At 35.4% G+C, this 27,402-nt stretch overlaps 1 protein-coding gene across 1 annotated transcript in view; it reads right to left on the bottom strand.

Annotated features, from left to right (window-relative positions):
* The window catches only part of PKHD1 (PKHD1 ciliary IPT domain containing fibrocystin/polyductin), a 645,163-nt gene that overhangs the window by 608,382 nt on the left and 9,379 nt on the right, over positions 1-27,402 (bottom strand). Inside the window, 8 exon segments of the mRNA XM_074264713.1 lie at positions 1,082-1,177; positions 3,822-3,923; positions 7,018-7,088; positions 7,850-7,889; positions 9,902-9,966; positions 11,424-11,498; positions 13,702-13,780; positions 23,136-23,193. Coding sequence (XP_074120814.1) covers positions 1,082-1,177; positions 3,822-3,923; positions 7,018-7,088; positions 7,850-7,889; positions 9,902-9,966; positions 11,424-11,498; positions 13,702-13,780; positions 23,136-23,193 — 586 coding nt within the window.

Below are 27,402 nucleotides of genomic sequence, written 5' to 3'. Positions count from 1 at the left end.
TAGGTATTGGTTTCTTCATCTGCAAAAGAAATAGGACATATAAGAAAACTTTTCATATCCCATCTAAATCTAAAGTTATCATCCCATGATTCTCAGCTATGTGACTGGTAGTCATTTAAATTCTCTAAAGCTCAATTTCCTCATCTGAAAATGGGGATAATAATGGCACCTCTCTGGCAGGGTTTTTATGAGAATCAAATTCATCCCCTCAGACTAGTTGTGTGATCCTGAGCAATTAAACCTCTGTTTGCTTCAGTTTCTTCATCTATAAAATGGGGATAATAATATCTATAACACAGAGTGATGGTGAAAATCAAAAAATAATTGTAAAGTACTTAGCACAGTGATATAGTAAGTCCTATATGAATGCTAGTTATTATTAATCAAGTAAGGCAACGTGCACAAAACTTTTGTTCCCTTAAAGCACTATATAAACATGAGCTATTATCATTGTTTATTAACATAGATGAGAGCAACTAAGTGTCTCAGTGAATGAAGTGCTGGGCCTGGGGTCAGGAAGACTAATTTTCCTTATATATTTATTAGCTCTCTGGGCTGAGACACATCACATAATCCTGTTTGCCTCAGTTTCCTCAAATGTAAAATGGGTTGGAGAAGGAAATGGCAAACCACTCCAGTATCTCTGCCAAGAAAATCCCAAGTAGAGTCATGAAGAATAACATATAATTGAAAAATGACTGAACAACAAAATAACATAAATGAGGTAATCATAGCATTCTTTGTAGATAAATTTGAAATTGCTTATCCACATACATTGGAGGTATATCTCCAGTAGCTATGGTGAACTCTCTCTTTTTCTCTAGTCCACAATCATGTGAATCAGTAAGGAGGTTGGTCAAGATCAGGGATGTAATTTATAGCTATGGAACAAATCATAGTTAGATGTCCAACTTAGAATTCATGCTCAGAACTTTGGTTTCATAAACAGAGTGCTACTTATCTAAGTAAATTATCTGTTCAGTTCATGGATGAGAAATTAACTCAAAAAAGTTCAGATATTCTCTTAACCCTCGGATCTCCCCTAAAGAAAATAACAAGAGGTACACTGTTATTTCCTTACCTGGTTGAGGTGATGTGAGTTTTGTACCCTGCTTCAGGAGTCTAGTGGTACACTCAATCTTCCTTGGAGAGATGTATTTGATTTCACATGGGATACCTATTCCAACATGAGAGAAGAATGGGCTGAATCAAAAAAATCTGAAATGGAAAGATGATAATTGGGAGGAGCCATCTTGAGCTTGGGCTCTGGAGTCAATGAGCCTGGGTTCAAATCTCATTTTGACTATTTATTACCTGGGTAACATTGATTGATTTGCTTAATCTCTCTGGCTACCACCTTCTTTATCTGTAAAATGAGTCTAATAATACCCATTAGCACCTACTTCCCAGGGTTTTTATGAAGATTAAACAGGATAAGAATTGTAAAACACTTTGTACATAGCAAACTATTGTTAAATATTATGATTATCTCAGAAATCATTTATTTTAATTCCTCCATTTTATGGGCAGAGCCAAGACTAGAACCCAAGTTTCTTGACACCTAATCAGGTATTCTTTCTACTATACTATACTGAGTTGCTAAAACATCGGTGGGAGGGGAGGAAGTCAAAAAAGGAAAAAGACACAAAGAAATACCTATCCTCAAAGCACTTTTCTACATCATGCTGTCTTTAAACTTTTGCTCCCTCCTCCTAAAACGCCCTTTTTACCATCCAAATCCAATTCATTTTCCAACTGTCCAATTCATATCCAATTTTAAAAGGTCTGTTTAAAGACTTTCTCTTCTATAAACACAGTGTCTCAGAGAAAATAAAACTGCATTTAGAGTAAAGAAATAAAGCTTTATATGCCTACTACTTACTACCTGTGAGATTGTCCCATTTAGTCACTTAAATTCTTTAAACCTTTCTTTCTGTTTCTATGAAACAGAAATATTGGATTAGGTGAACTCTAAATTCTTGTGCATTTCTGAATCCAAAATCCTATGACCCAAACCCCTCAGCTTGAAATCATCTTTCTCTCTTGCTCTGTACTAATAAAATTAGATAGATAGATAGATGGATAGATGGATAGATAGATAGATAGATAGATAGATAGATAGATAGATAGATAGATAGACAGACAGACAGATAGATATAGCATTTCTATCTTTTATTTATATAGGCCACATCTCCTCTTCTAGAAAGACAATATGACTTAATGGATGAATAGTTGACCTCAGGATCACTTGGATTCAAGTCTTACCTAGGTTATATGCTGGCTGTATGATAATCTTGATAAGAGAAATATTTATTTTTCTTTTATATTAATAATCAATTAATATCAGGGGATTCAGGGTTTTTCCCTATTTCTTTATTCAAAGCCTTGCCCCTGTGAAGGACATTGCTGATAGAGGAGATTGGATTAACTGTCTCTTCAATCTTGATTAAGATTCTACCCAACTGGGACCCAAGTGGCTTGGGTGAAGGTATATTTCTTTGTCTAGATTGCCCAAGAGAGGGCTAGTCTGGATAGAGAAGAGTAAGAGTGACATAATCAAAATCATGTCCCCCCCAGCCCTTCATTAGGATAAGCCCACCTTTTATTATTCATGCTCTCATTAATCATTAACTAAAGAAGTTGATTTCTACCTATTGGGAATACCCACCCTTCATAAGGTATTAAAACTCTCAGCAGCCTCCAAAATTCATCTTTGACTTACAAGGGAAGGCCACTGACCACATTTTGTTAATTATTCACTAATAATAGTTCATAAAATGATTATAAATTACAAAATTATCTCATTCAGGCTTTTCATATGCTAAACCTGGAAAAATCACTTTATTTTTCAGTGCTCTACGACAGAAGTGTCAAAAACATGGGCAACAATATTCTTGAGTGTGGCCCAAATGAGATTAAAATGAAAGTGGAAAACATTTAACAATAACAAAAAATATATAGATAATATATAGTTTTCTAAGCCAATATGAGACCTGAAAGGGTCCTTATGTACAGTTTAGTGGCCCCTGTTTCAATTTGAACTTGACACCATCATTCTAGGACATTAAACTGTGAATCACAACCCCATAGGGGGTCATGTAACTGAATGTAGAGGCTGCAAAAAATTTGTCAAAGTAAAAGGTTTCTGAATGCAGCAACCAAAAATTAATTCAAAATCAAACATGTAATGAATTAGAGACATTTCTGGGACTGATTGCTTGTGTTACATTGTGCAACTTCACTGCAGCCTTAGATCCATCTGAACATACAACATGAGCACTTTATACTGGGTATTCAAGACAGGATTGTATAAAAATTTCTCAGATACAAAGGGGTCACAAGTGGAAAAAAGTTTAAGAAGCCCTGCTCTAAGCAAGCCTTTAAAACTAATTTATTTTCATTCCACTTTTTATTTTTCCTCAATGTTAAAACAATTTTTTAAAGTTTTGAGTTCTAAATTCTATCCATCTCTCCCTCCCATCTCTCTTGTCTATGACAATAAGCAACCTGGTATTATAAAATTATATTTCCATTAAGTTTCTGACCTAAATATATAGAGGGAGTTTCCTCATTGAAAAATTCCCTATAACAGCAAAATCTCAGTCCTATTTCTATCCCTGTATCTCCTCTACTGAACTGTCTTTGTAAGACAGAAAATAATTCTATTTCTCTTTTTTAATATCCCCGAGCTATAGCAAAGTCCTTTGCACACAGGTGCTCAAGAAATTTTGTGAGATTGAATTCCAAACCAAAAGGAGGAGGGAAAATCACTGTCCCCCAAATAGCACTACAATGAAAGACAGTGATTGTATCTTACCTACCTGCAACAGTAACCTGGGCTGAACTATCAAAGAAGTCTCCTGTGATGGTGATGTTTGTTCCTCCACCCAGGCTCCCAGTTGTTGGAAACACAGATAATATCTCTGTGAAAGAAATAAAAAGTCAGCTTTGTGATCTGGATTACCATAGAACCAACCAATGTATTTGGAAATCAAGAGAGTTGGCAGAACAATGACTCTGAGGGAAACAAAAAGCAGACTCTTTCCTTTTAAAATGATTTCTAAACAGAAATAGAGAAAGAAGAGAAACATGGAAAGACAAAGAGAAAACAATGAGAAATGGAGGAAAATGGCCAAAAGATTAGGAACAATAGAGACATGAATGAATTTGTAATAAGAGGAATAACAACTTTGGAGAAGTCACTTCATCTATAAATATGAAGCTGGATAAGAAGAATTAGCCTTACTTCCAGCTCCAAATTATGATAATATACTCCTATAAGCCGAATTCAAATTCCAGTACCACTCTTTGTTACTTATAGTACCTTCGTCAACCCAGCCTTAGAGTCAGGAGGACCTGTGTTCAAATCTGCATTCAGATCCTTGTTGCGGGGGTAGCCCCTTTAAGATTCCTTGTCTGATCTACCTTTGATACAAGATCTGGTCAAGCTAGTTTGGGCTTGTATCCAGCCCCACCCCATCTGAGCTGGCTTGGATAAAGCCCACCAAAAATCTGGTCTTCAAGGAATTAACCTGAGCTCTGCCCATTGCTTCTTCAAGCAGATAAAAAGAGCAAAGCTTTGGTCAGAGATTTGAAAGATGCTGCCATCCGAGATTCTCTGTCCCCAGCGCTGCTGTCAGTGTATATCTTCCTCTATCTAATGCCTTTTACTAACCAGACCTTAACCTTGCTTCCAAACCTGGCAATAAACATTTTTTCACCCATCTAGGTTTTCAGCCTGTAAATTCATTTACAGGGGACTCTCACCGCCACTAGACCTGATTTAACTTTGTATCTTGCGCCGTATCCTAAGGGGGTTGCAGGGGAGATCCATGTGACTCCCTGTACCCCGAATCCTGCCACTAGACCTTAATTAATCCTATTGAGATTATATCTCCTCATTAGGTATTTACCTCAATTATTTGGGTTCATGTTACCTCATCATTTTGAGGTTCCCTATTACCTCATCATCTTTACTAGCTGTGTAACTCTGGGCAAGTCACTTCACTCTGCCTCAGTTTCCTCATCTGTAAAATGAACAGATGGAAGGAAATGCAAACCACTCCAGTAACTTTGCCAAAAAAAAAAAAAAGTGGAGTCATAGAAAATCAGACATGGCTGAAATAATTAGAGTGGGGAGAATGACAATAAATGATCACTGGGGTTCTTTCCGGCTCTGAATCTGATTCTATCTCATTGTTTCTAAGCAACAATTTGGGGTTCTGAGAAGAAAATGTAGCTATGTGTAGCACCCCCTGATAGGCATATGGGCATCAAGATACCTATCGCTTTGCTGATTGTACTTATGAAGACAAACACAAATGTTTTTTTTTTTCTCTTCTTCTCTTTGAAAGTTCATATCAATTAAAAATAAAAGAAATAAACTTTTCAAGTATATGATATAAAATAGCATAAGAATAAAGGAATGTAAATGAGGATGTTGCAAATGTCCAGATAATTCAAGATGTTTTTTTGTTTTTTTATTAAATCCCTCAAAATATTTTCATTTTAACAAGGACTTTTTGAAGATAAGGCCTTTCTACCCAAGAGTAACTTGAAGAAGTAATTTAGATATAACTGATCCTATCCATAGTTCTCAAATATTACGTGTGAATAAGTGGATCTCTTCCCTTCTCTGGATCCTAGAAACAAGATCAGATTCCAAGGATCCTATGAGTATTAATCTATGAAGACACTTGGAAAATTGAAAAATCTTCTTCAAAGAAAGATAGTAATTATAGTGATCTTGAGCCTAGTCAAACTCCAATGCTATGTAACACTGATTCTGGTCCCTGGATTCTCAAGGTGAGGTCAGTTAAATACATATTTTAGTAGATCCTAACCATATGAAAGGCTGGATATGAATCCAGAGATAAACTGACATTTGACTGAAAATCAGCCCAGAAAAATTTATAGATGGCCATTACCAAGCTGGACAAAAGGTGAAAGAAGAGATGGAGGAAGGGAGGGAAGGAGGAAGGGAAGAAGGGAGGGGAAGGAAGGGAGAGAGGAAGAGAGGAAGGAAAAAGAGGGAGGGAGGAAAAGAGGAGAGGGAAGGAAGAGAAGGAGAGAAAGGAAGGAAGGGAAGGAGAGAAAGGAAAGAAGGAAGGGAGGGAGGAAGAAAAGGAGGGAAGAAAGGAGGGAAAGAAAGGAAAGAAGGGAAGCAGGAAAAGGAGGGAGGGAAAGGAAAGAAAGAAGGGAGGGAGGGAAGGGAAGGAGGGAAAGGAAAGAAAGAAGGAAGGGAGGGAAGGGAGGAAGGAAGGGAAAAGAGAGGAGGGAAAGAGGGAAGGGAAGGAAGGAAGGAAAGGAGAGAGGGAAGGAGAGAGAAGAGGAAAAGGAGAAAAAAGAGGAAGGAAAGAGAAAGGAAAAGAAATTTCCTAACATTTACAGCTAATCAAAAGTATAATGGATATAGTGAGGGCCTTTACGAAAAGGCTATAAGATTATTTGTGGGTTCTATTGTAGGCTTCAGGTGGGTGAGCAAGGCTTTGAATTCATAGTTTTAAAAAATGATTTTCCAACTTTCAGCATTTATTTCTATGACATAAGAGATTTACCCACCAGGTGGCAATGTAAGAAGTGCTCAGAGTCTATATTAATAAATATGAAGTTGTTGGAAATGTATTCATAACTGAAGTAAAAGAAAGATGGACTATTGTATGGTTAAATTCTTCTTTTTTCCCCAATATACTTGCAGGAAGAAGGAGGAAAGACTTATTCCAGAATCCTTCATTTATCTTCCTTTAAGTTGTAACCACCAACAATATCAACTTCCTCTATCAACTGTTAAAATGAGGAGCCTGGACTAAATATCCTTTGACATCCTTTTAAAATCTGTGATCCCACCCACCCTTGAAAATTCTATTCATATTTACATCTACAATGCACTGGGGCACATACTCACCATCTAAAGGTGAGATAATAAATTGGATAAGGGTTAAGAGGAGATCTTGGGGTGAGATGTAAAAGCAGGGATGGAGGAGCAAAGGCATTAGTCTATATCAAGAAAGGTCATACCTGAGTAAGTCTGATACAAGAAAAGTTCCTGCTTGGCACTGATCAGCCATGCATCCTTGTGTACAGTTGACCTTAAAAAAATATGGTTTACAATTAGGGCCAAAGCATCCACTGAATTATCTAGATTCTGTTTTCCTTGATCCAAAAACTCCATTTCATCTGGGGCATTTACAGCCTCAGTCAGCAAAGTAAAATGAACTCAAGTTTTGGAATACAATTTTAAAAGAGCATTTACATAGTATCCTAGTTGAAAGAACTAGTAATGTCAAGCTTGGAAAAAGGAAAACTAGGGGGAGGAAGTATAACAGTCTTCAAAAATGTGAAGGACCTATTCAAAGCATAGGGATTGGATTTGTTCTAATGGACCTCAGAATGCAGAACCAAAGGCAATGGGTGAATGTTTTCCAGAGGCAGACCATAAGTAACACGGTCCCTTCAGTCCTACATGGACTCAACTGCAACAGAGAGTCTTTCTTATCTGGGTCTCAAAGCTCCCTTTCCTGAAACTTCAGGCCTTATTTCTTCCTTCACTCTTTATCTGTAGATTCCCATGCATCCCTTGATGCACCTCTCTTGCCTCAATGCCTCCTTTTTGTTGTCAGCTTAAATTCTGCTTGCTCATTAATTCATTCTTTAGTTCTGAACCTGCATCATCATCCACCTCACCCCCATTTTGTTACTGTGAAGTATAGAAAAGGATATTTAAAGTAATTTGGAGTTCTCTTCTAAATCTCCCAGTTATGGATACAAGTGTAAAACTAATACAGATCAAAAGCATAAGCCATTCATGTAAGCCAAATACAGAAAGGTTATAATGCTTCCCAAGACTTACCTTCCTTTGTTAAATATGGAAAAGCTAACATTCTGTGAACCTGTTGGGCAGGAGGGAAATAGTATTTAGCACAAGTCTGAAATAGATTTTAGAGTTAGAAATCACTATCTTACATTCAAGTGCTTGAGAAAAACATAAAAATATTACCTAAATGTAAACTTTTCTTAGGGCAATCATATGACATAGTAAATAGAATTCCCAGCTTGAAATAGGGAGGATGCATCTTTCTGAATTCCAATTTGGCCTCAGACATCTATTAGCTGTGTGATTCTGGGCAAGTCACTTAACACAAAAATGAGCTGGAGAAGAAAAAGGAAAACTACTCCATTATTTCTACCAAAATGATACAAAGAGTTGGGCAAAACTCAATAACAACAGAAAACTTTTCCTAGAAATAGCAAAGACAAGTAGACTAATTAATTAGGACATAAATACTTTCCTTTCTAAAGAATAAAAGGACAAACAGAATGACAGCTCATGGAGTTGTGATCTGACCAAACCATTCTGAAGAGCAATTTGCAACTATGCCTAAAGGGTATAATACTATACATACCCTTTGATCCAGCAGTGCTACTATTGAGTCTGTATCCCAAAGAAATTATAAAGGAAGGAAAAAGACCCACATGTGCAAAACTGTTTGTAGTGACTCTTTTTGTAGTGGCAAAGAATTAGAACATGAGTAGATAACCATCAATTAGAGAATGGCTGAATAAGTTATGGTATCAGAAAGTTAATGGGATATTATTTTTCTATAGAAATAATGAATAAGCTAATTTTAGAAAGGCCTGGAAAGATTTCAACAAACTGACACTGATCCAAGAATACAGTATACTAAGTAACAGCAAGATTGTGTGATGATCAACTATGAAAGATGTGGTTCTTCTCAGTTGTTCAGTGACCTAAGGCAATCCCAATAAACTTTGGATAGAAAAAGTCATCTGTCTATAGAGAAAGGATTATGGAACATAAATGTAAATCATACATACTATGCTCACTTTTTTTCTTTTTCTTCTGTTTTTTTTTGTCCTCTCGTGGTTTGTCCTTTTTGTTCTGATTTTTCTCTTTCAACATGATTCATCAAGATTTGTTTATTTAAAAAATTAATGTATATGTATAATCAAAAAAAAGGAAACAATAGAACATTTTTTAAAAGAGTAACAGCTCATTCTGGGAAGTAGCACAATCTTGATTTGTCTTTTTCCCCCAAAATTAATAATAACACCTGCTAAGTGTTGAGCACTGTTAAGTGCTTTACAAATATTATCATATTTATTCCTCACAATAACTCTAAAAGGTAAGTGTTATTATCCCCATTTTACAATTAGAGAATTTAAGGCAAACAGATTAAGTGACTTGCCCAGGATTACACAACCATTAAGTATCTGGGGTCACATTTTTATTCAGATCTTCCTAACTCCAGGCCTAGTACTCTATCTATTGTACCATCTAGGCATATGCACATAGCACATTAATATTTGGAAAGTACTTTACATATCTTTACATATATAATTCCATTTGGTCCTCACAACTACCCTTCAAAGTAGGTACTGTTACTTTTTATTTTTTTATTCATGGTTTTTAAATTTTTTAAAAAATTTTATTCATTGTTATTCAGTCAGTCGGTTCTGTCTGAGTCTTAGTGACTACATGGATTATAGTTTCCCTAGCGTTTTCTTGGAAAAATAATAGAATGGCTTGCCATTTTCTTCTCCAGCGTGTCCCCATTTTGTAGATGAAGAACTGAGGCAGATAGGGTTAAGTGACTTGCCCAGGGTTACCCAGGAAGTATTTATCTGAGTCTGGATTTGAACTCAGCCAAATCTTCCTGATTCCAGGTCTACTTAGCTGCCTCCTATCACCATTTTATAGATGAATAAATAAAACTAACAAAGATGAAGTGGCTTGCACAGAATCACACAGAGAGTATCTCAAGTAGAATTCAAATCCATATTCTTCTGATTCTAGCACCATATTCACTACACCACACTACCCATATGAAGATAAAGAGATTGGCAAAAACTCTTGAAACCAAATGTCTTTTTTCCAACTGACCAATGTAGTGGCCTTCTACCCGGCACTGCAAAGTTCCTAGGCCAAAGTTCTCCTCAACTGGATACCTGTGAAGTGAACAAAGAAATGGGAAAATGAAACATGTAAAGGGCTGAAACTCTGAGTTGATGCACTGAGGTCGGACAACTGAGCACTTAAGGCTAATTACCGATTAGACAATACTCTATTAGCATATGCTTGGAAAATGGCCCTTCTTACTATTCTGTGCTGGTTCAATCTACAGAGAATTGTGGGAAGGATTAGGGGGTAGAGTAAGACAAGCCAGAGCCACCTTTGGTAGTGGAAGAGGAAAAGGAAGGTCCCAAAGATCCTTTGTCCATTCTCTTCACTTCTACCCCTAAAGACCAAGAACTTTTGCTTATCCTGACTCCAGCTGATTCTAAGGTATCCAGGGTGCTAACTTGGTCTTCAAGAAATATCAACACACAATGCAGTAGTCAGTCCAGAAAAGCAGAATTCCATTCAGAAAAGGAAGAAATACTTGATTTAATGCCAAAGAAGCCAATTTTAAATATCAACACTATCATTTATCAACTATAAGACATTGGGCATTTTTTTATTTCTCTAAATCTATTTCTTCATCCCTAAAGTGGGAGGCCATAACAGAAATTATTTTTCTATTATATTAATAATCCATTATTAATTAGGATCTGGTCTTTTTTATTTTCTCATTCAGAGACTGAAGGGCATGGCTGTAGGAGATCCTAATCTTCTAAGTATGTGATCTTTGATCTTGGACAGGATCCCACCCAACTAGGAGCCCCTACTTCTGTGTGAAATGTACATGTAGAGAAGGATTCCTTTGTCCAGATTTCTTGAGTGGACTGAGTCTCCTGATCAAATCATGCTCTCAGCAGAAGAAGCTAAAGACTTTTTTCATTAATTGATCCCCAGGGCACCACCTTTTCAAACTTCTAGTCGCTTTATGTCTTTGTCTTTGGTTATGGAAAGAAACCATTGGCTATCAATTTGTTGTTTTATTAGGCAGCCTAATTAATAAATTAATTAGTAATTATTTAGAAACTCTGTCTTTCAGGCTTTTCATTCATCATAGTTATAATACCTATACTCCCATAACAGAGTTATAAAAATCAAACAAGATAATGAAAAATGCTTAATAAGCCCTAAAGTGTGATATAAATGTAAGTTCATGGTTTTATACACTAGAAAAAAGACGTACATGTGTGTGTGTGTGTGTGTGTGTGTGTGTGTGTGTGTCCATATCCTGTATATAAGGTAAATATTTAACAATATGCTCTTCTGGAGGGAAAGAGCATATGCACTTCAATTTTAAGTTTAATTTGCATTATTATCATTTCCCCCAACATTTTTCTTAAATTTAGACAAGCCACAATATGTTAAATCAAGGCTTAATGTGTAGCTTTACTGATTTCAAAGTGCAACTGCTGAAAATTGACTCTTAAGAGTCAGCCATAACAGAATCCAACCTGAATATATGCCTCTCTTGGCATATTTTTCCAAGAAAAGGAAAAAAAAAACTTACCTGTTTCCAGTCTCTCTGTCCACAAGAGAGCAGGGTGTATTCAATTTTCCTCCTTGTGCCTGAAGAATGACTGGGCTAGTGAGAAAGACAAAGAAAAGGAAAATGGTATCAGAATATAAGGCTTTGGGTGATTTCCATTGCCTTCTCTGGAATAAATACTGAACTGACTCCCCTGATAGCACATTCTTTTCTGGTGCTTCTAGAATAGGGATCGTAACCTTTTGGGAGTCATGGAACTCCTGAACAGTCTTGTGAAGCCTTTGGATCTCTTCTCTGGAATCATGTTTTGTTTTCAATTCATAACTGAAGAAAATGATCCCTAGATTTCAATAAGAGTTTAGTGAAAATAAAGATGTAGTTCTTTTTTCCTATCCAAGTTCATAGACCTCCCCAAAATTTATTCACAAATAATCTGCGGACTTCAGGTTGAACCTTCTTGTTCTAGTAGAACATAGGATGGTACATGATTATAAGAAGGTAAACTCTTGTCCCAAAGAATAGTGTTGAGACTACTTACTTCTTAGTTTCTTTAAGATAACGATAGAAGTAGATAGTAGATAGTATAAAGTAAGCTGACATTAATGCTAGTCTGAGCTGTATAATCTGAAACATGGGTAAATGTACCATAAACTGGGAAACATGCCTTCATCAATCCTACTTTCTGTTGCATGTATTCTCTTCAAATCAGAAATGCGATTACACTGCTCTGGACCCTCTTCATATTTTCCATTATTAAGCTCTGGGTCCCCAAGAACAATGTGGTATTCTAAAACAAATTACTAGTCACCAACAAGTATTGATTAAGCATCTGTTATGTGACAGGCATTGTGACAGTCTCTGGGGAGACAAATATAAAGAAATCTTTATGCCCTCAAAGACTTTCCATTCTATTAGTACTTTGTGTCAAACAAATACAGTATCCTAAAGCAGCATCTTCAGAGAGAAAGGTACCTGATGAGTTTTTTTCTTCTTCACTTTTCATTAGGCACTAAGATGTAAGTTAAAATCAGGAGGAGATAAGCAATATTCCTGGTTTATGTAAAAATCACAGAGCCATAAGAAGATATACTCCTACAGGGATCTTATAGCTCAGGTGGCAGCACTTTGTACCTCCCCTATATAAAAAGGGACCCCCTTTGGCAGTATGGTGAAGTCTATGGATCTCTTCTTAAAATAATGATTTTAAGTATATAAAGTAAATTGCAAAGGGCTACAAAAGAAAGCAACTATATTGAAATTAAATAGGTAAAAAAGAAATATTTTTATCAAAAATATTTAAGAAATCAAGTTCATGCAGCCTAGGTTAATACTCTAAAGAGGCTCTCTCTATGTCTGACTGTCTTTGTCTGTCTCTGTCTTTTTATCTCTCCATCTCTGTCTTTCTGTCTCTCTGTCTGTATGTCTCTAATCCATATGTGAATTAGCAATCCTTTTTAAATCATCCAAAGTGGGAAAATCTTATAAAATTCTTTAGCAATGTGAGCCTAAAGCCACCTGATACATTATGAATTATTATAAAGAATATCCATGCCCCTGAACCACCATAGGAAATTTGGGTAAGGGAAGAGAAGTTGAAAGACATGGATATCAGGCATCCACACATGTGCAGTTTAATCAAGCTGATAGTCTAGACATAGCTGTCTCTAAAATGAAAGCAGTCTGAACTTTAGAGTACCACCTGGTAGCTTCCATGGATATTGAATCTCATATCTTAGTATTAATATATAAAGGATTGGTTTGTAGTCTCTTGCCACATTACACAAATTTTGAATGACGAAACTAATTTGGGCATTTTAATGACATCCTGAAAAATATATAAACAACTAAAAGGCTTTCTGTTCCTATTGCCATCCTCCTTCCCCCCTCCTTTATAATAGTGCTTCTAAATGTGCAAATTGAGGACAAGAAGAAACACATTTATAACTAAATTACAAATTTCCCCATTGTTTTAGCATTCAGTTCAGCCTGGGAAAGTGAGGTGGAGGGAAAGGTAGGTTTAAAAAGACTAAGGGAGAAAATCAACTGATACAATTACATTGCAATTCACACTGAGCCCAGAGTGACTAGTTGCCAGTAAATAAATGGACCCGTTTAATCGACCAGTTGCAATTACATTAACAAAGTTTGCTGAAGCCCAACTCACTAGAGACCATAAAGTGCAAAGAAGAAAATAGCAATTCTGTGCCAACTGCCTTCAATTTATTGCTGTCAGAGAAACTAGTCTCCAAAAGCATGTGTCTCCATTTGAAAACACACAAACAGACAAACACACACCTACCTATCAATGTATTCAACATCATTATCAAAGGTTTCAGTCCTTCCAGTAATAATCCAGCCATGGACTTGTATTAAATTTCCTAGTTATAAAGTAGAAAAGGAGGGAGGAAAAAATTATTAACCTTAAAAGCTAGACTTAAAGCAGTGACACCTATTATATTTCTTTTGGTTTCTACCATTTATCTCCACATCTTTTTTATGGTAATCTATTAACCTACTAGACACTAACCCCACCTCCTTTGATAACTCCATCCCCATGATTTCAGAAAAACCTGGAAAGATTTCTATGAGCTGATACAGAATGAAGTGAGCAGGACCCAGAAAACATTGTATACAGTAACAGCAATATTGTAGGGCGATCAATGGAGAAACACGTAGCTATTCTAATCAATACAATTATCTCTGACAATTCCATAGGAGTCAAGAAGAAAAATGCCATTTATGTCCAAAGACAGAATTGATGTACTCTGAGTACAGATTGAAGCATATTATTTTTTCTCTTTAGTTTTCTTGCTTCTTTTTCTCAAAATCTGGCTAATGTGGAAATGTCATTTGCTTGGCTTCATATGTACAATGAGCATCATTTTTCTTACTTTCTTAATGGCTGGGTGGCTGAGAAGAGGAAGGAAAAGAATGTAGAACTGAAAATAAAAAAAATTTAAATAAAATTTTTTAGAGGATAACTCCACCCCTAGATTCATAGTCCTCTCTATCCCATCAGTAAAAGCATCCTTCAGGATTTCAATAACAATGTTTGTAACTATTCAAACATCTTTCCCTCACAGTTTCTGGATAATCTTACCTACAGCTGCCATATTCTGTATTCTATTCCCATCACCCACAAGTAAATAATCACTTGAAAACCTCCCCTTATTCAGAACTTTTCTACCTCCTATAGCCTGAACTATGAAATCCTGCCTTTAAACACATCACTGTCTTTCCACCTTTCACCTTTTCATTCCTGTTAAACATTCTCTTTGTCCTCCTCATGACTGACTTCTGTTGTTGTGAATCCTCCATGTCTAATAGACCATCAGGATAATTTTGTCTTCATTTAATTTTTCACCAAACCTGGGCTCAGATTGTCAGTCACTCTATTTTACCAGAAACTCTTGAAATCTGTTTAGATCTTGTTCTTCTGGCACACTCACCCTGACAATTTTAAATCCCATCATTGTCCTTCTCTACTCTTATGAATGCCAGCCTTGTGTTCCTAGAAAGTCACATAAACATGTCAACTGACTCCATTATGCTACCTCAATCATACTGACTTTACCTGGGACTACTCTTCAACAATCCTTTTATTTATCTCCTACCTGTATTCCTTTTGTATTCTTCATGAAGATTATTCCAAACCTTTTCAACTTTTCTCAAGGCTCCTCAATTTCCAATCTCAACTTTCTATTTCCCTTTCATCAGATATCCTTGCCTTCTACCTTACTAACATCAAAACCCCTGGTAGTCACAAAGGTAGAAGATCATGCTGGAATGTTGATGGATTGATTGACTGTAGATAAAAAAGCAATGGGCAGTGTAAACTCCTCTGACAAATAATTTCTAGCAAGTCTAGAGTTTGAACTCATTGTTCTTAATTGATTTCTGGAAGGTTCCCTTTGTATAGGACCTTATTCTTGTTAGTTGTCCTTGAACTAAAATATCCATGTTCTTTCTCATCATTTTTTTCCTTTGGCAATATGCTAGGTGACACAATGGATAGGGTGCTGGAACTGACAACTGCTTCCTTTCATTCATAAAGAAAATAAAGCATTTAATTTCTTTTAAAAATGTTTTATTTTTAATTTATGTAATAAAACAAACATTTCCATGACTTAATATAATTTTAAAAAATGATTGTATATCAAACTACAAATATACTCAACTTATTACTCTTTTTAAATATATAATAAAGTTATTATTTCATACTTCTATTTATCCATTTTTTCCTCTGGATGCAGATAGCATCCTTCTTATGTTCTTTATTTTAATAGTCAATAATCATTCAAAGTCGTTCTTAAAATAGTATTACTATATACAGTGTTTTTTGGTAGTGTTCATTTTGTCTTCATTATTTCAAGCAAGTCTTTCCATGCTTTTCTAAGATCATTGAGCTCATCATTTCTCATAGCACAGCAGTATTCCACCACAATTTTAACTTGTTCTGCCACACTCTTACTGGTTGGGCATCCCTGAAAATTCCAATCCCTGACTATCACAAAGTAAAAGTAAAAAAACAAAAAACAATAAAAGTCTTTTTACTCTGGTTTTCCCACCACATTAATGTACTTAGTCTATTTTGACCTTGATTCCAAATTCTCTCCTCAAGGATTTGAGCACCTATATTCTAAAGTCTGTAGGCTTCACTATCATCCCACCAGAAATTCTTCAGCTTCCCTGTCTCAGCCTCTTTTTGCACTACCTCATTCTTCTTGATATCTAAATTCTAGATGTCCCTCTTCATACCCTTGCACTGAGCATTTGATTCTATCCTCTTCTGAAAACTTGCTATACTAATTATCTCATCTCTTTCTTACAACTTCACATTTTCTCTTTTAAATGGATCCTCTCCTTAGTCTATAAGCATAATTTTAGATTTAGTTTTGGAAGAGTCTATAGAGCTTCTCTTGTTTAATCCTCTTCATTTTTTCTAACACAGGTCAAAAGAGGTTAAGGGACTTAACAGTGTCAGGATATAGTAAGAGTCTGAGATAATATTTGAACCCAGATTTTCTAGGTTCTAAATCCAGTTCTTTATCCACTCCACAAGCCTGTATTTCATATCTCTCAGTCATATTTTCCTCACATTTGTCTCCCTTATTGAGACTGTCTGGCACACACTGCACACATAAATGCTTGCTAAATTAATAATGCTAAAATTAATTTATTAATTATCAATAAATATAAAAGCAAATGAATGAATATTTTCTGATTGATAAGGAACAAAAACAAATCTTTCAACTCTAAATTGATCAATAAAACTATAATTCTATCTCCCTACTCCTTTTTTATTCCATAATTTTCAGTCATGACCAACTATGATCCAGTTTGAGGGGTTTTTTTGGTAAAGAATACTGAAGGAATTTGCCATTTCCTTCTCCAGTCCATTTTACAGATAAGGAAATTGAGGCAAACAAGATTAATGGACTTTTCCAGGGTCACACAGTTAGTGTCTGATGCCAGATTTTAATTCAGGAAAATGAGTCTTTCTGATTCTAGGTGTGATGATCTATACACTGTATCACCTAGCTACCCTTTTCTATTACTCCCTGTCACAAAAAAATCTTCTCTACTACTTCCATTCTATTACTTCCTTATTCCTTGTAACCTGGCTTCTCTATCTCTGCTACTTTAATAAGACTCCTTCATGAAAGTTCACAATAGCCTCCTAGTAGCTAAATCCAAAGATATTTTCTTAGTCCTTATCCCCTGGATCTCTCTACAATAGATGTCCATGCTTTTCTTCTAAAAATCCTCTCACTCTTGTAGTTCGTGATATTCTATTCTGTTGGATTGTCTCTTACCATTCCTGCTTCTTTCACTGGTTCTCCTTCTTCCACTTACCCTCTAAATGGGGATTTTCTCTGAGGCTCTGACCAATGTTCTTTCCACTCCTCTCTATATACCTTTTCCTTTAATGATATCACCCTATCATCTCTGTTAATTATTCATTCTTTCCTTCTCCTGAACTTGAATCCAAAATTTTATCCCAGTCTGCATTTCCAATCAAACACCGTGCTAGGCATTTCTAACCTGGATATCCCATCAATCCAATATTTAGTAATGTTCATCTAGAATCTGGTAGAGACTGAAAGCATGAATTAGACATAGACCCTGACTTTAAAATCAGACAGAGTTCACTTTCAAATCCTGCTCCTCTTTCTAAGTTCATTAATTTTCTTAATAGCATCATCATTCTCCAAACAGACTGGAAAAACTCATGGTCAGCTTGAACTTTTTCCCCTCCGTTGTCCCATTTACTTATTATTATTCTAGAGAGATTGTTGACTTGTTCTAGATTAGATAGCTAGTAAGTGTTGGAGACAAGATTTGGACCCAGGTTTTCATACACCAAGTCCATCACTGTATCCATCAAGCCATTCTTATGTCTACCACCCTACTTCAATCCCTCATTATTGTTTTTTAATTATTTAAAAATTAATAAAATCATAAAAATATTTTTAAAAATTTTAATTAAAAATTGTTTTGAATTTACAAATATTTATGTTAGTTCTACTTTTTGAGAAGTCTATAGTTACCAAGGAAAAACTGGTAAATAAAACTAAAAATAAAGTGACCTCATCTAAAAGGACAAGCAATATTAATAGTACAGCTCTTGCCCCATTTTATTTTTTAATTAACAGAAAGTTATTTTCTCTTCCTCACATTCTCCATACTACTGGGGACAAAAAAGAAAATAAAAACAAATTTTCTTGTAATATATATGTATAATCTAGCAAAACAAATTTTCTCAGTGGTTGTACACAAAAATAAATGTTTCTCATTCTGATTTGAAAAAGACAGAAAGTGTTTATAGAAGTGAAACTTGATTTCATAATAACTAAAGACACAATACACAGAAAAAGTTTCGAGGAAAAAATGCTTTTTAATAATGATTTTTATAAATGCACACATTTTAATGCCCTCAATATTTCATTCTCCATGACATATAGATATTTATTTCGGGGATGTCAGGTCTCATCACAACTTTTAAACCTTACATGAGGCAAATAAACCTTTTTTCCCAACTCTGCTCTGAGGAGAAGGAAAAGAGATGGTACAGAAAGGAAAAATGTGGGTCCATAATCCAGTTTTATTAACTTATACAACTCTTGTCCTCAGTCAGTTATAGAGATGTCTTACAGACACCAAATGGTTCAGCATAGGTTCAATATAGTTCAATGATTCCATATAAATTTTAATAGACTTTAAGTTTGAGGAAGAAGGGCAGAGAAAAGACATCTCATATTGTTTCTTTATTTTTGGTCCAATGCCCAGTTTTGGTAGACATGAAAAACTGTAATTTAGAGATCTGAGTATTGTTTTTGTTTTGAGCTACCAAGGCAGATTAGTTGTTAAACTGGACTAAGGTGCCAACAGGGAATTAATTGTCACAGTGGAGAATTGTTAACCACATATTGAAGTGCAAATGCTCATAAAACTTCCCCTGGGCTTCTCCCATCTTCCCCCCCCCAATACACACACACACACACACACACACACACACACACACACACACACCTCCCTAGTTGCTAACTCTGGGAAGGCTTCCCAAATGAGATGAGTGTAATTGTCTGGAAAGAGATTGCTAAGATGCAGCCTTGTGGATCTCACCCAGGGGGACCTTTCCGACAGTGCCAACAAGCTGATCATTTACAGAGAAGACTAAAGAATCTCTGGGTAGAGGGGATGGTGGTAGCAAAAGAGAGAATTCAAACTTGGGTGGAAGAAATGGGATTGGCAGATCTTAGTACAAGCATACATCCTAGTTTATCTTGCACCCCAAGATACCACAGCCTCCTTCCTCCTTCATTCTGAGAAAGGCATCTATATCCAAAGTTTTAAATAAAAAACAAATATTAAAAATCGTTTTGCATGAGACTGGGGAAAACAAAAAAAAATTAAAATATTTTAAATCAAATAAATTGACACTACATAACACCCAGTGAGTTGGAATCCATACTTCTTTACATTGGTCTCTTATGGACTTTGTCTCTTTTCAGGAGTAATCAGTTGTTGATGGCCCACATAAAGAAAGGAAAGCAAATGTATGAACAATCCCAAAATGAAAAGTAGCCTCAAAGTCATTTATATTGTTCATTAGTGAGAGACATAATAGGTAGGCAGGGTGGTATGGTGGGAAGAGCATTGAATTTGGAGATAGAAAATCTGTATTAAAAATCTTTCTCTATTTTGTTTTACCTATATGACCATGGGAGAGCATTCAGCACTCTGGGCTTCAGATTTCCTATATGTAAGATTAGAGAATTGGATTAAGTTCTCTAAGGTCCTTTTCAGTTCTAAAATCCTAAACTTGAAATTACCATTGAATCATTTTAAGCTGAGGAGAAAAGTAATCAAAACACTTATTTTATGACAGTTTTACTTTCTTGACTAATCAATATTCTTCAAAACAAATCAATAAGAATTTATCATAATATCTTTTAGTTTGTTACATATTTATCATCACTCCTTGGGAAAGGATGCTCTAGCTTTCTATCCCTTCTCCTTCATTCATCCAACAAATATTTATGAAGCCCATATTGGGGGCAAAGCAATTCAATTCAACTAGTATTTATTCAATTGCCTACTGTACTTGACATTAAAGGATACAAAGACAAAAACAAACAATTCCTGTCCTCAAGGAGCTTCCTTTTCTACAAGGATTCTCTATTGCCTTTAATATAAAGCACAAATCTCTGCTTGTCAATTAAAGTCCTCCATAATTTGTTTCGCTTTATCTTTCTAGGCTGATTACATATTCATTACTTCTCATATAATCTATGTTCCAGCAAAAATAGCTTATGTATTGTTCCCCATAGATATCATTCTATATTTTGTTTCCATGCTTTTGTATGAAAAAAGCTACACCTGGAATCATCTTCGTCTATATTTTTTTATCTTAACTTTGCTCAAAGCTCAGCAGAAGTGTCACTTTCTATAAGAGGCATTTTTAAAATTTCTCCTACTTGTTAGAGCATCCCCTTTCTCTAAAATTATTTTTTATTTAGTTTTAAATATGGTTTGTATTTACTCATATGTATTCATGTTCTCCCTACCCCAAGTAAAATGATCATAGATTTAGAGCTGAGATCTCAGAGGCCATGCTCTCATTTTTCTTTTTTTGTTTTTGTTTTTGTTTTGTCTTGTTTTGTTTTGTTTTTTGTTTTGTTTTGTTTTTTTGTTTTGTTTTTTTTTGTAACTAGGTCTCTCTATTTGTCCAGGGTAGAAGTATAAGAGCCTTTCACTACCCAATCCAATTGCTGGTCATCATAGAAGTTTGGAAATCATGGACAAGCTTGCAACTTCTTAGATCCTATTGCCCCCCTCCAGAGCCTCACTCCCAGAGGCTCACCACATTAGTGCTTTTTGTTGTGCTCATCCTTCATTCTTAAGGAAGAACAATGACATCCCATCATGATGTCTTGACTTCCACATGAATTGAATTTAAGTAAGGAGAGCTAAAGTCAAAATTCATTATGGATATCCAATTAGTTTTAGCCATAGTGCAGCTCAGCACTGTAATGCTTAAGTAATCCACCAGCCTAGGTTTCTCCTAGTAGCAGGGATTATAAGTATGGGCTACATTGTCAGAACCAGCTCTCTCATTTTATAGATGAAGAAACTGAGGTCCTGAGAGACTAGTGATTTTACTAGTGTCTCAAAGGCAGTAAATGGCAATATCAGAATTTGAATTAAGGTCCTCTGACTTCAAGTTTAGTGGTGTTTTGACTGCACTAGACTTTTCCTTCTAATGAAAGCACCTTTAAGGCAGACAAATTTTATCTTTGTCTTTGAATCCTGAGTACCACATGGTGTCTGGCATGTAGTCGGCACTTAATAAATATATATTGTATCAAATATATATATTTTATAATAATAAGTAAATATAATAGAGACATAATAAATGAAAGTGTACAATAGAAATACAGGATAAATACAAAGTAATTGATCTCAGACAAGTCATTTATTCCTATTTGCTTCAGTTTCCTCATCCATAAAATGAGCTGGAAAAAAGTGTCAAATCACTCCAGTATCTTGGTCAAGAAAACACCAAATGGGGTCATAAAGAATCAGACACAACCCATCAATTAAACAATAACAATAAAAAAATTTGTTGAGGGTATCAGAAAAATGTTCCAAATAGGAAGTGGTAATTGACATAAACCTTGAAGGAGCTAAGGATTCCAAAAGGTATAAATGAGGCACGGGGCAAAGCCTGTGCAAAAGTAAATAGGCAAGAGATGAAATGCTGTATATAACTATGCTAGTTTTACTGAAACATAAAGTGTATGAGTGGGATTAAAAAGATCTAGTCTGAAAACATATTAGACATAGTTTGACTTTAAATATCAAATAGAAAAGCATCTATTTTGTTCTTAAGGAAAGAGGGAGTCACTATTGTTACAAAACAAAGAGATTAATGTAGTTACACATGTTTCTAAATATCAGTTTGGCAGCTGCGCAGAGGATGGATTGAAGAAGAAAAAGACTGGAAGCAAGGATAATAATTAGAAGACTAATTGGAACCCTAACCCATGCAATAGTCCAGGGAAGAGATGATAAGAGGCTGATGTCCAGTGGTATTTGTATGAATAGAGAGAAGGGGATGGACATACGAAGAGCTGTAGAAGTGAAAATGGTAAGATTTGACAACTGATTGAATGAACAGATGGGGGGGTAGAGATTGTACAAAGGTTGTGATCTGAGTGGCTAAGGTGTGTCCTAAATAAAAATATTAAAGTTAAGCATATTGGCAAGTTTCAGAGGGTACAGGAGCCTGGGAGACAAAATGGATTCTATTTTGGACAAATTGAATTTGAAATGTCCATGTGAAATCAAAGTAGAAATGTACAGACATTGGTAGCACAGGACTGAAACTCAAGAAAAAAATGAGGGCTGTATATATAGATTTGGGAGCTATTGCACTGACATGATGATTGAGACCATGAATGCTGATGATCTCTCTCAAAAATAGAGTATAGTAAGAGAAGGGGACATAATGCAGAACTCAGGGGGTAGGGGTGGGACACAGATGGCACTGGGGATATGAAGGAAAAAATAAAATAAAAAAATAAAACAGTCCTTTTCCCCCTTTCTACTACATTTTGTTTATTTCTTCATTTTTGTATATTAGTCTAACTGCTTATCTCCAAATGATATCCGCACCCCCAATCTTAGGAAAGGTAGACAGCAAAAGCTATTGGTTGATAGTCCTAACACATAGCTGGTAGTCAACAAACATCTATTGTTGATGGCCTTAAAAAATGATTAACTTTAAGGCTTCCTTGGATGAATCACACAAAAAACTTAATTGCCTTGATCCTATGTAAATGTCTTTAAATGCATCCACTGTGCAAAAACACAGCAAAATAGTCCAGGGGAAAAGAACAAACCAGACTAAAGGCAAAAGTTTGGGGCTAAAATCTATTCTCCCTGCAGACATGGAGAAGACACCAATTTTTAAGCAACAAAAAGGATGATCAGGAGTAAAGAAACAAAAACAAAATTCCATTCAAAGACAGTAAAAATTACATCATTGATCATGGATTATTGAGAACTACAAGGTATCTCATTGCTCTAGCTTCCTCATTATATAGATAAGAAAATGAGGCACTGAAAGGTCAAGTGACTCAACCAAAGATAAAATAGTTAGCAAGAATCTGAAGTGAGATTTAAAACTAGATTCAAAAGTCTCTGCTTCAATACGATACTGCTTACCTGGTACTCCAGCCCGTGGGTTAACTTGGTAAACAATGGGTGTTTGTGTCTTGGAAAACTATAAGGAAATAAAGATTCATGTGAACATTTCCATCAGAATCACAACTGGAATCCCTAGCCTTTCCCAGTGAAAAATGAATTGGTCCAGTTATAAATGGTTAACTTTTTTCACAATGATTTTACATCTATAATTTCATTTATCCAAATAACTTTATTACCTTAGTTATAAGTCTAACATTAGTATTTGTCTCTTGGACAAGGAAAATGAGACAGAGAAGTAAAGAGTCATGCAGCTACTTAAAGGGTCTATCCAGGTCTCCTAATTCCCACTCCCATGTTCTTCCACCATTTTTTACTCACACTTCCAAATCAAAGGGCAAAAATCCTTCAGAGCCAAGTCTTTATTCACTCACTGGTTGAGGTAGAGGTGGAAAGTAATCACAATCCAGATGACCCTCAAAAGAAATCCTCTGATCTGAGTCCCCAAGGGAAACTCAGGGGCAGAGAAATGTTTGAAGATATCCTAGGACTGGTCATATAAAACTCAGATAAACTAAGAGCCATTAAACTCTATAGAAGAATCCCTTTGGGCTCATATTGACTTAGAAATTCACATATTAATGTTATCTATATTTTATGCTAATTTTTATTTATTTTGTTAAATATTTCCCAATTTTATTTTAATCTGGTTTGGCCAAACTTAGGAGTATTATGTGAACTGCATATTTGACACCAGTGATTTAGTCCAAACCTCTCATTTTCCAAGTGGGAAAATTACAGTGAGACAACATATCAAAATATATGGTATGCAGCTAAAGTAGTACTCAAAGGAAATTTTCTATCTCTGAATACTTATATGAATAAAAGATAGAAAGAAAAACAGTGAAGTGAAGTTTAAAAAAACTTAGAAAAAGAACAAATTTAAAATTATCAATTAAAAACTAAAATGGAAATCCTGAAAATCAAAGGAGAGATTAATAAAATTGAAGGCAAAAGAAACCAAAGAAGTAATAAATAAAATTAAAAGCTGTTTTTATGGGGAAAACACTAAAATAGACTATTGGCTAATTTGATCTTTTAAGAAAAAAGAAAATCATATCACCAGCATCAAAAATGAAATGTGAGAATGCTCCACCAAGGCAAATTAAATTAAAGCAATTATTAAAAACTATTTTGCCCAATTATATGCCAATAAAACAGACAATTTAAGTGAAATGGATGAATAATTACTAATATATAAATTATGAAAATAGAAAAAGAATTAGAGAAATCACTCCATCTTTGAAAAAGAATTGTATTATAAGCCATAAATGAGTTTCCTATGAAAAAATTGGTACCACCAAGTAGATTCACAAGTGAATTCTACCCAACATTTGGTTAATAATAAACTATTTGAAAATAGGTTTTAAAAAAAGGAAAAGTACCAAATTTCTTCTGTCACAAATGTTATTGTAATATCTAAATAAGGAAAAGCAAAAACAGAGAAAGAAAACTATAGACCAATTTTCCTAATAAAATATTGATGCAAAAATGTTAAATAAAATAATAGCAAGGAGAGTACAGCAATATAGCACAAAGATCATACACTGTGATAACATGAGATTTATATAAAGAATTTAGATCTGGTTCAATATTTAAAAAAACTACTCAGCATAATTGACCATATCAATAACAACAACAATTATATGATTATAGCAATAGATTAGAAAAATATTTTGACAGAATAGAAACCCATTCTGATTTCTTAAAAAAAGAAAATGGAAAGCATCGGAATCAATAAAGCTTTTTTTTTTCCTTTTAGGTTTTTAAAATTGATAAATATTTATTTAAGTGAAGGCTAACCAAACCTGATTAGTAGGTGATCAGAAATAAGGAAAGAAGAAAGACAAGAAGAAGAGGGGAAGGAAGAAAGGAAGGAAGGAAGGAAGGAAGGAAGGAAGAAGGAAGGAAGGAAGGAAGGAAGGAAGGAAGGAAGGAAGGAAGGAAGGAAGGAAGGAAGGAAGGAAGGAAGGAAGGAAGGAAGGAAGGAAGGAAGGAAGGAAGGAAGGAAGGAAGGAGGGAGAGGAGGGAGAGGAGGAAAAGGGAAAGAAAGGAAGGAATTTTGCCTTAATTCTGTTCAATTAACAAGCATCATTGAGTAAGAATTTCTGCCGGAGCATATGCTTAACGTGGTGACCATGACACTGAATCTCCTGCCTGCCTCTTCTGTTTCCTCTTTCTTTCCCTTAACATCAATGATCCTTAGATAAGTATTCCTAGCCTTGGTATCGATTTATGAGTTTGAGAGACTGAGAGTTCCTGACTCTGGATGCTGACCGGTAGGAGGGGATGTTTCCTGTTACCACAATGATTTCCAAAGAAGGTAACCTCTGACCAAACCCCCCCCCCCCCACACACACACACAAATATATAGGCCTTGAATAAGTCGCTCAGTTGGTGCAGATTCCTCAAATGTAATTCAGTAATTCTATAAAACATTTTTTATCTTTTCATGTTCAATGCATGTCTTCTGAGACAGCATCACAAGAATTATGAATTATTATGATGCTTTAACTATTTATCATTGTATACTTTTGAGTCTTTGGTGTTTTAAACATTTCTTTTATAGTGAAAGAACAAAAAAAATCTGTCCTACACATGATCTATTTTGATCACCAAGAAAGGAACTTATCAATCTCTCTTGGGGAGACTTTATACATAAGATAAGTTTATTTTAGAGATTTTTTCCTCTAGGTTCAACTCTGGTATGGTAGTGTAATAAACCATAAAAGTTTGGCCCTTCTCTTTGGATGTCAGGTTTTTATCCATAGGAGCCCTTGACCAGATGCTTTTATGGTCTTGGAACAACATGTTTAATGCTCTTTTCATTATGTCATACTTCTTGCTTCTTCTTCCCAAATTTCCTGATACTAGGAAGAAAGGAAACAGTCATTTATTAAGCATCTACTATGTGCCAGGCACTTTGCAAAGTGTTTACAAACGTATCATTTGATCTTTTTAACAACCTTGGAAAGTAGGTTATTATCATCACTTTATAGATAAGGAAACTGAGACTTGGTTAAATGACTTGCCTAAGATCACACAGCTAATATATGTCAAGGCTAATTTTGAACTTTAATCTTCCTGAATCCAGGTCCTGCACTTTCTCCATTGTTTCACTTAGCTCCCTCTAGTTAGATTACTTCCCTATCTCATAAAATGCTGAGACCTCTTTCTCCTTCACATTTATTTGCGGAATTCTTTCATTTGTGAAAGAAACTCCAGCATACTGTTTATTTTGGTTTGCTTCCACCACCCCTGGAGTCCACCTTCCCAGAAAGAATTTCAGCAAAGAACTGTGTGTTGTTAATCAATACCTCTAATCAGTCATCAAAAATTGACAGGCAATGTAACAAAGGAGAAAGCTATTTGACAAGTATTGATCCAGACAGTAACTACTCACTGGAAAGACTGCTCCCTTTTTTAATGGAAAGGCTAGATAATTTGTAACTGGTGGATAATGTTAGCATTCAGGGAGGTCAAAGGAATAATAATCTGACCTCACCCTTTTAGAATTGATTCTGATCTCACCAAAGAGAATGGATCAATACATTTATTCCTCCTCTTTCCCTTTTCTACCCACATGCACATGCATTCTCCTCTTTTTTTTTCTCCCCACACCTCTAATCCTCTGTTGCCAATGGCACAACCCAGGGAAGAAAGTTTAGAAAATTCTATAATAGCCCAAGAGAAATTACCCAGTCATTGCTGAAATATATGCATAATAATGCAGGAAAGAGAAAGCTGATTTTTTTCTTTATCCTTTTATTCTTGACATTAATTTCATGTACATGCTAATTAATCACTATCATGAGAGAATTGGTATATCACAACTCTAACCCCTTTTGCTGGAAGAGACCTAAAAAATGGGTTTTAGGGACACATTGATAGTAAGGAGTTCAATGAGGCATAAAGAATTTTCCAACTCCAAGTCAAATAGTTGTAATGGGAGGGGAAAGATCATACAAATTAATCTAAAGAATCAGTTCAATTAGGACAGCTAGATGTCACAGTAGTTAGACCACAGGATCTGAGTTCACATTTAACTCAGACACAACATCTCCAACTGTATGACTTTGGATAAGTCACTTAACCCCAATTCCAGAAGAAAGAAGAAGGAGGAGGAGGAGGAGAAGAAGGAGGAGGAGGAGAAGGAGGAAGAGGAGGAGGAGGAGGAGGAGGAGGAGGAGGAGGAGGAGGAGGAGGAGGAGGAGGAGGAGGAGGAGGA

The sequence above is a fragment of the Sminthopsis crassicaudata genome, chromosome 4, assembly GCF_048593235.1.
Source record: "Sminthopsis crassicaudata isolate SCR6 chromosome 4, ASM4859323v1, whole genome shotgun sequence".
Taxonomy (NCBI): domain Eukaryota; kingdom Metazoa; phylum Chordata; class Mammalia; order Dasyuromorphia; family Dasyuridae; genus Sminthopsis; species Sminthopsis crassicaudata.
Note: the sequence above shows the minus strand (reverse complement) of the source record. Positions and strands in the feature narration are given on the sequence as shown.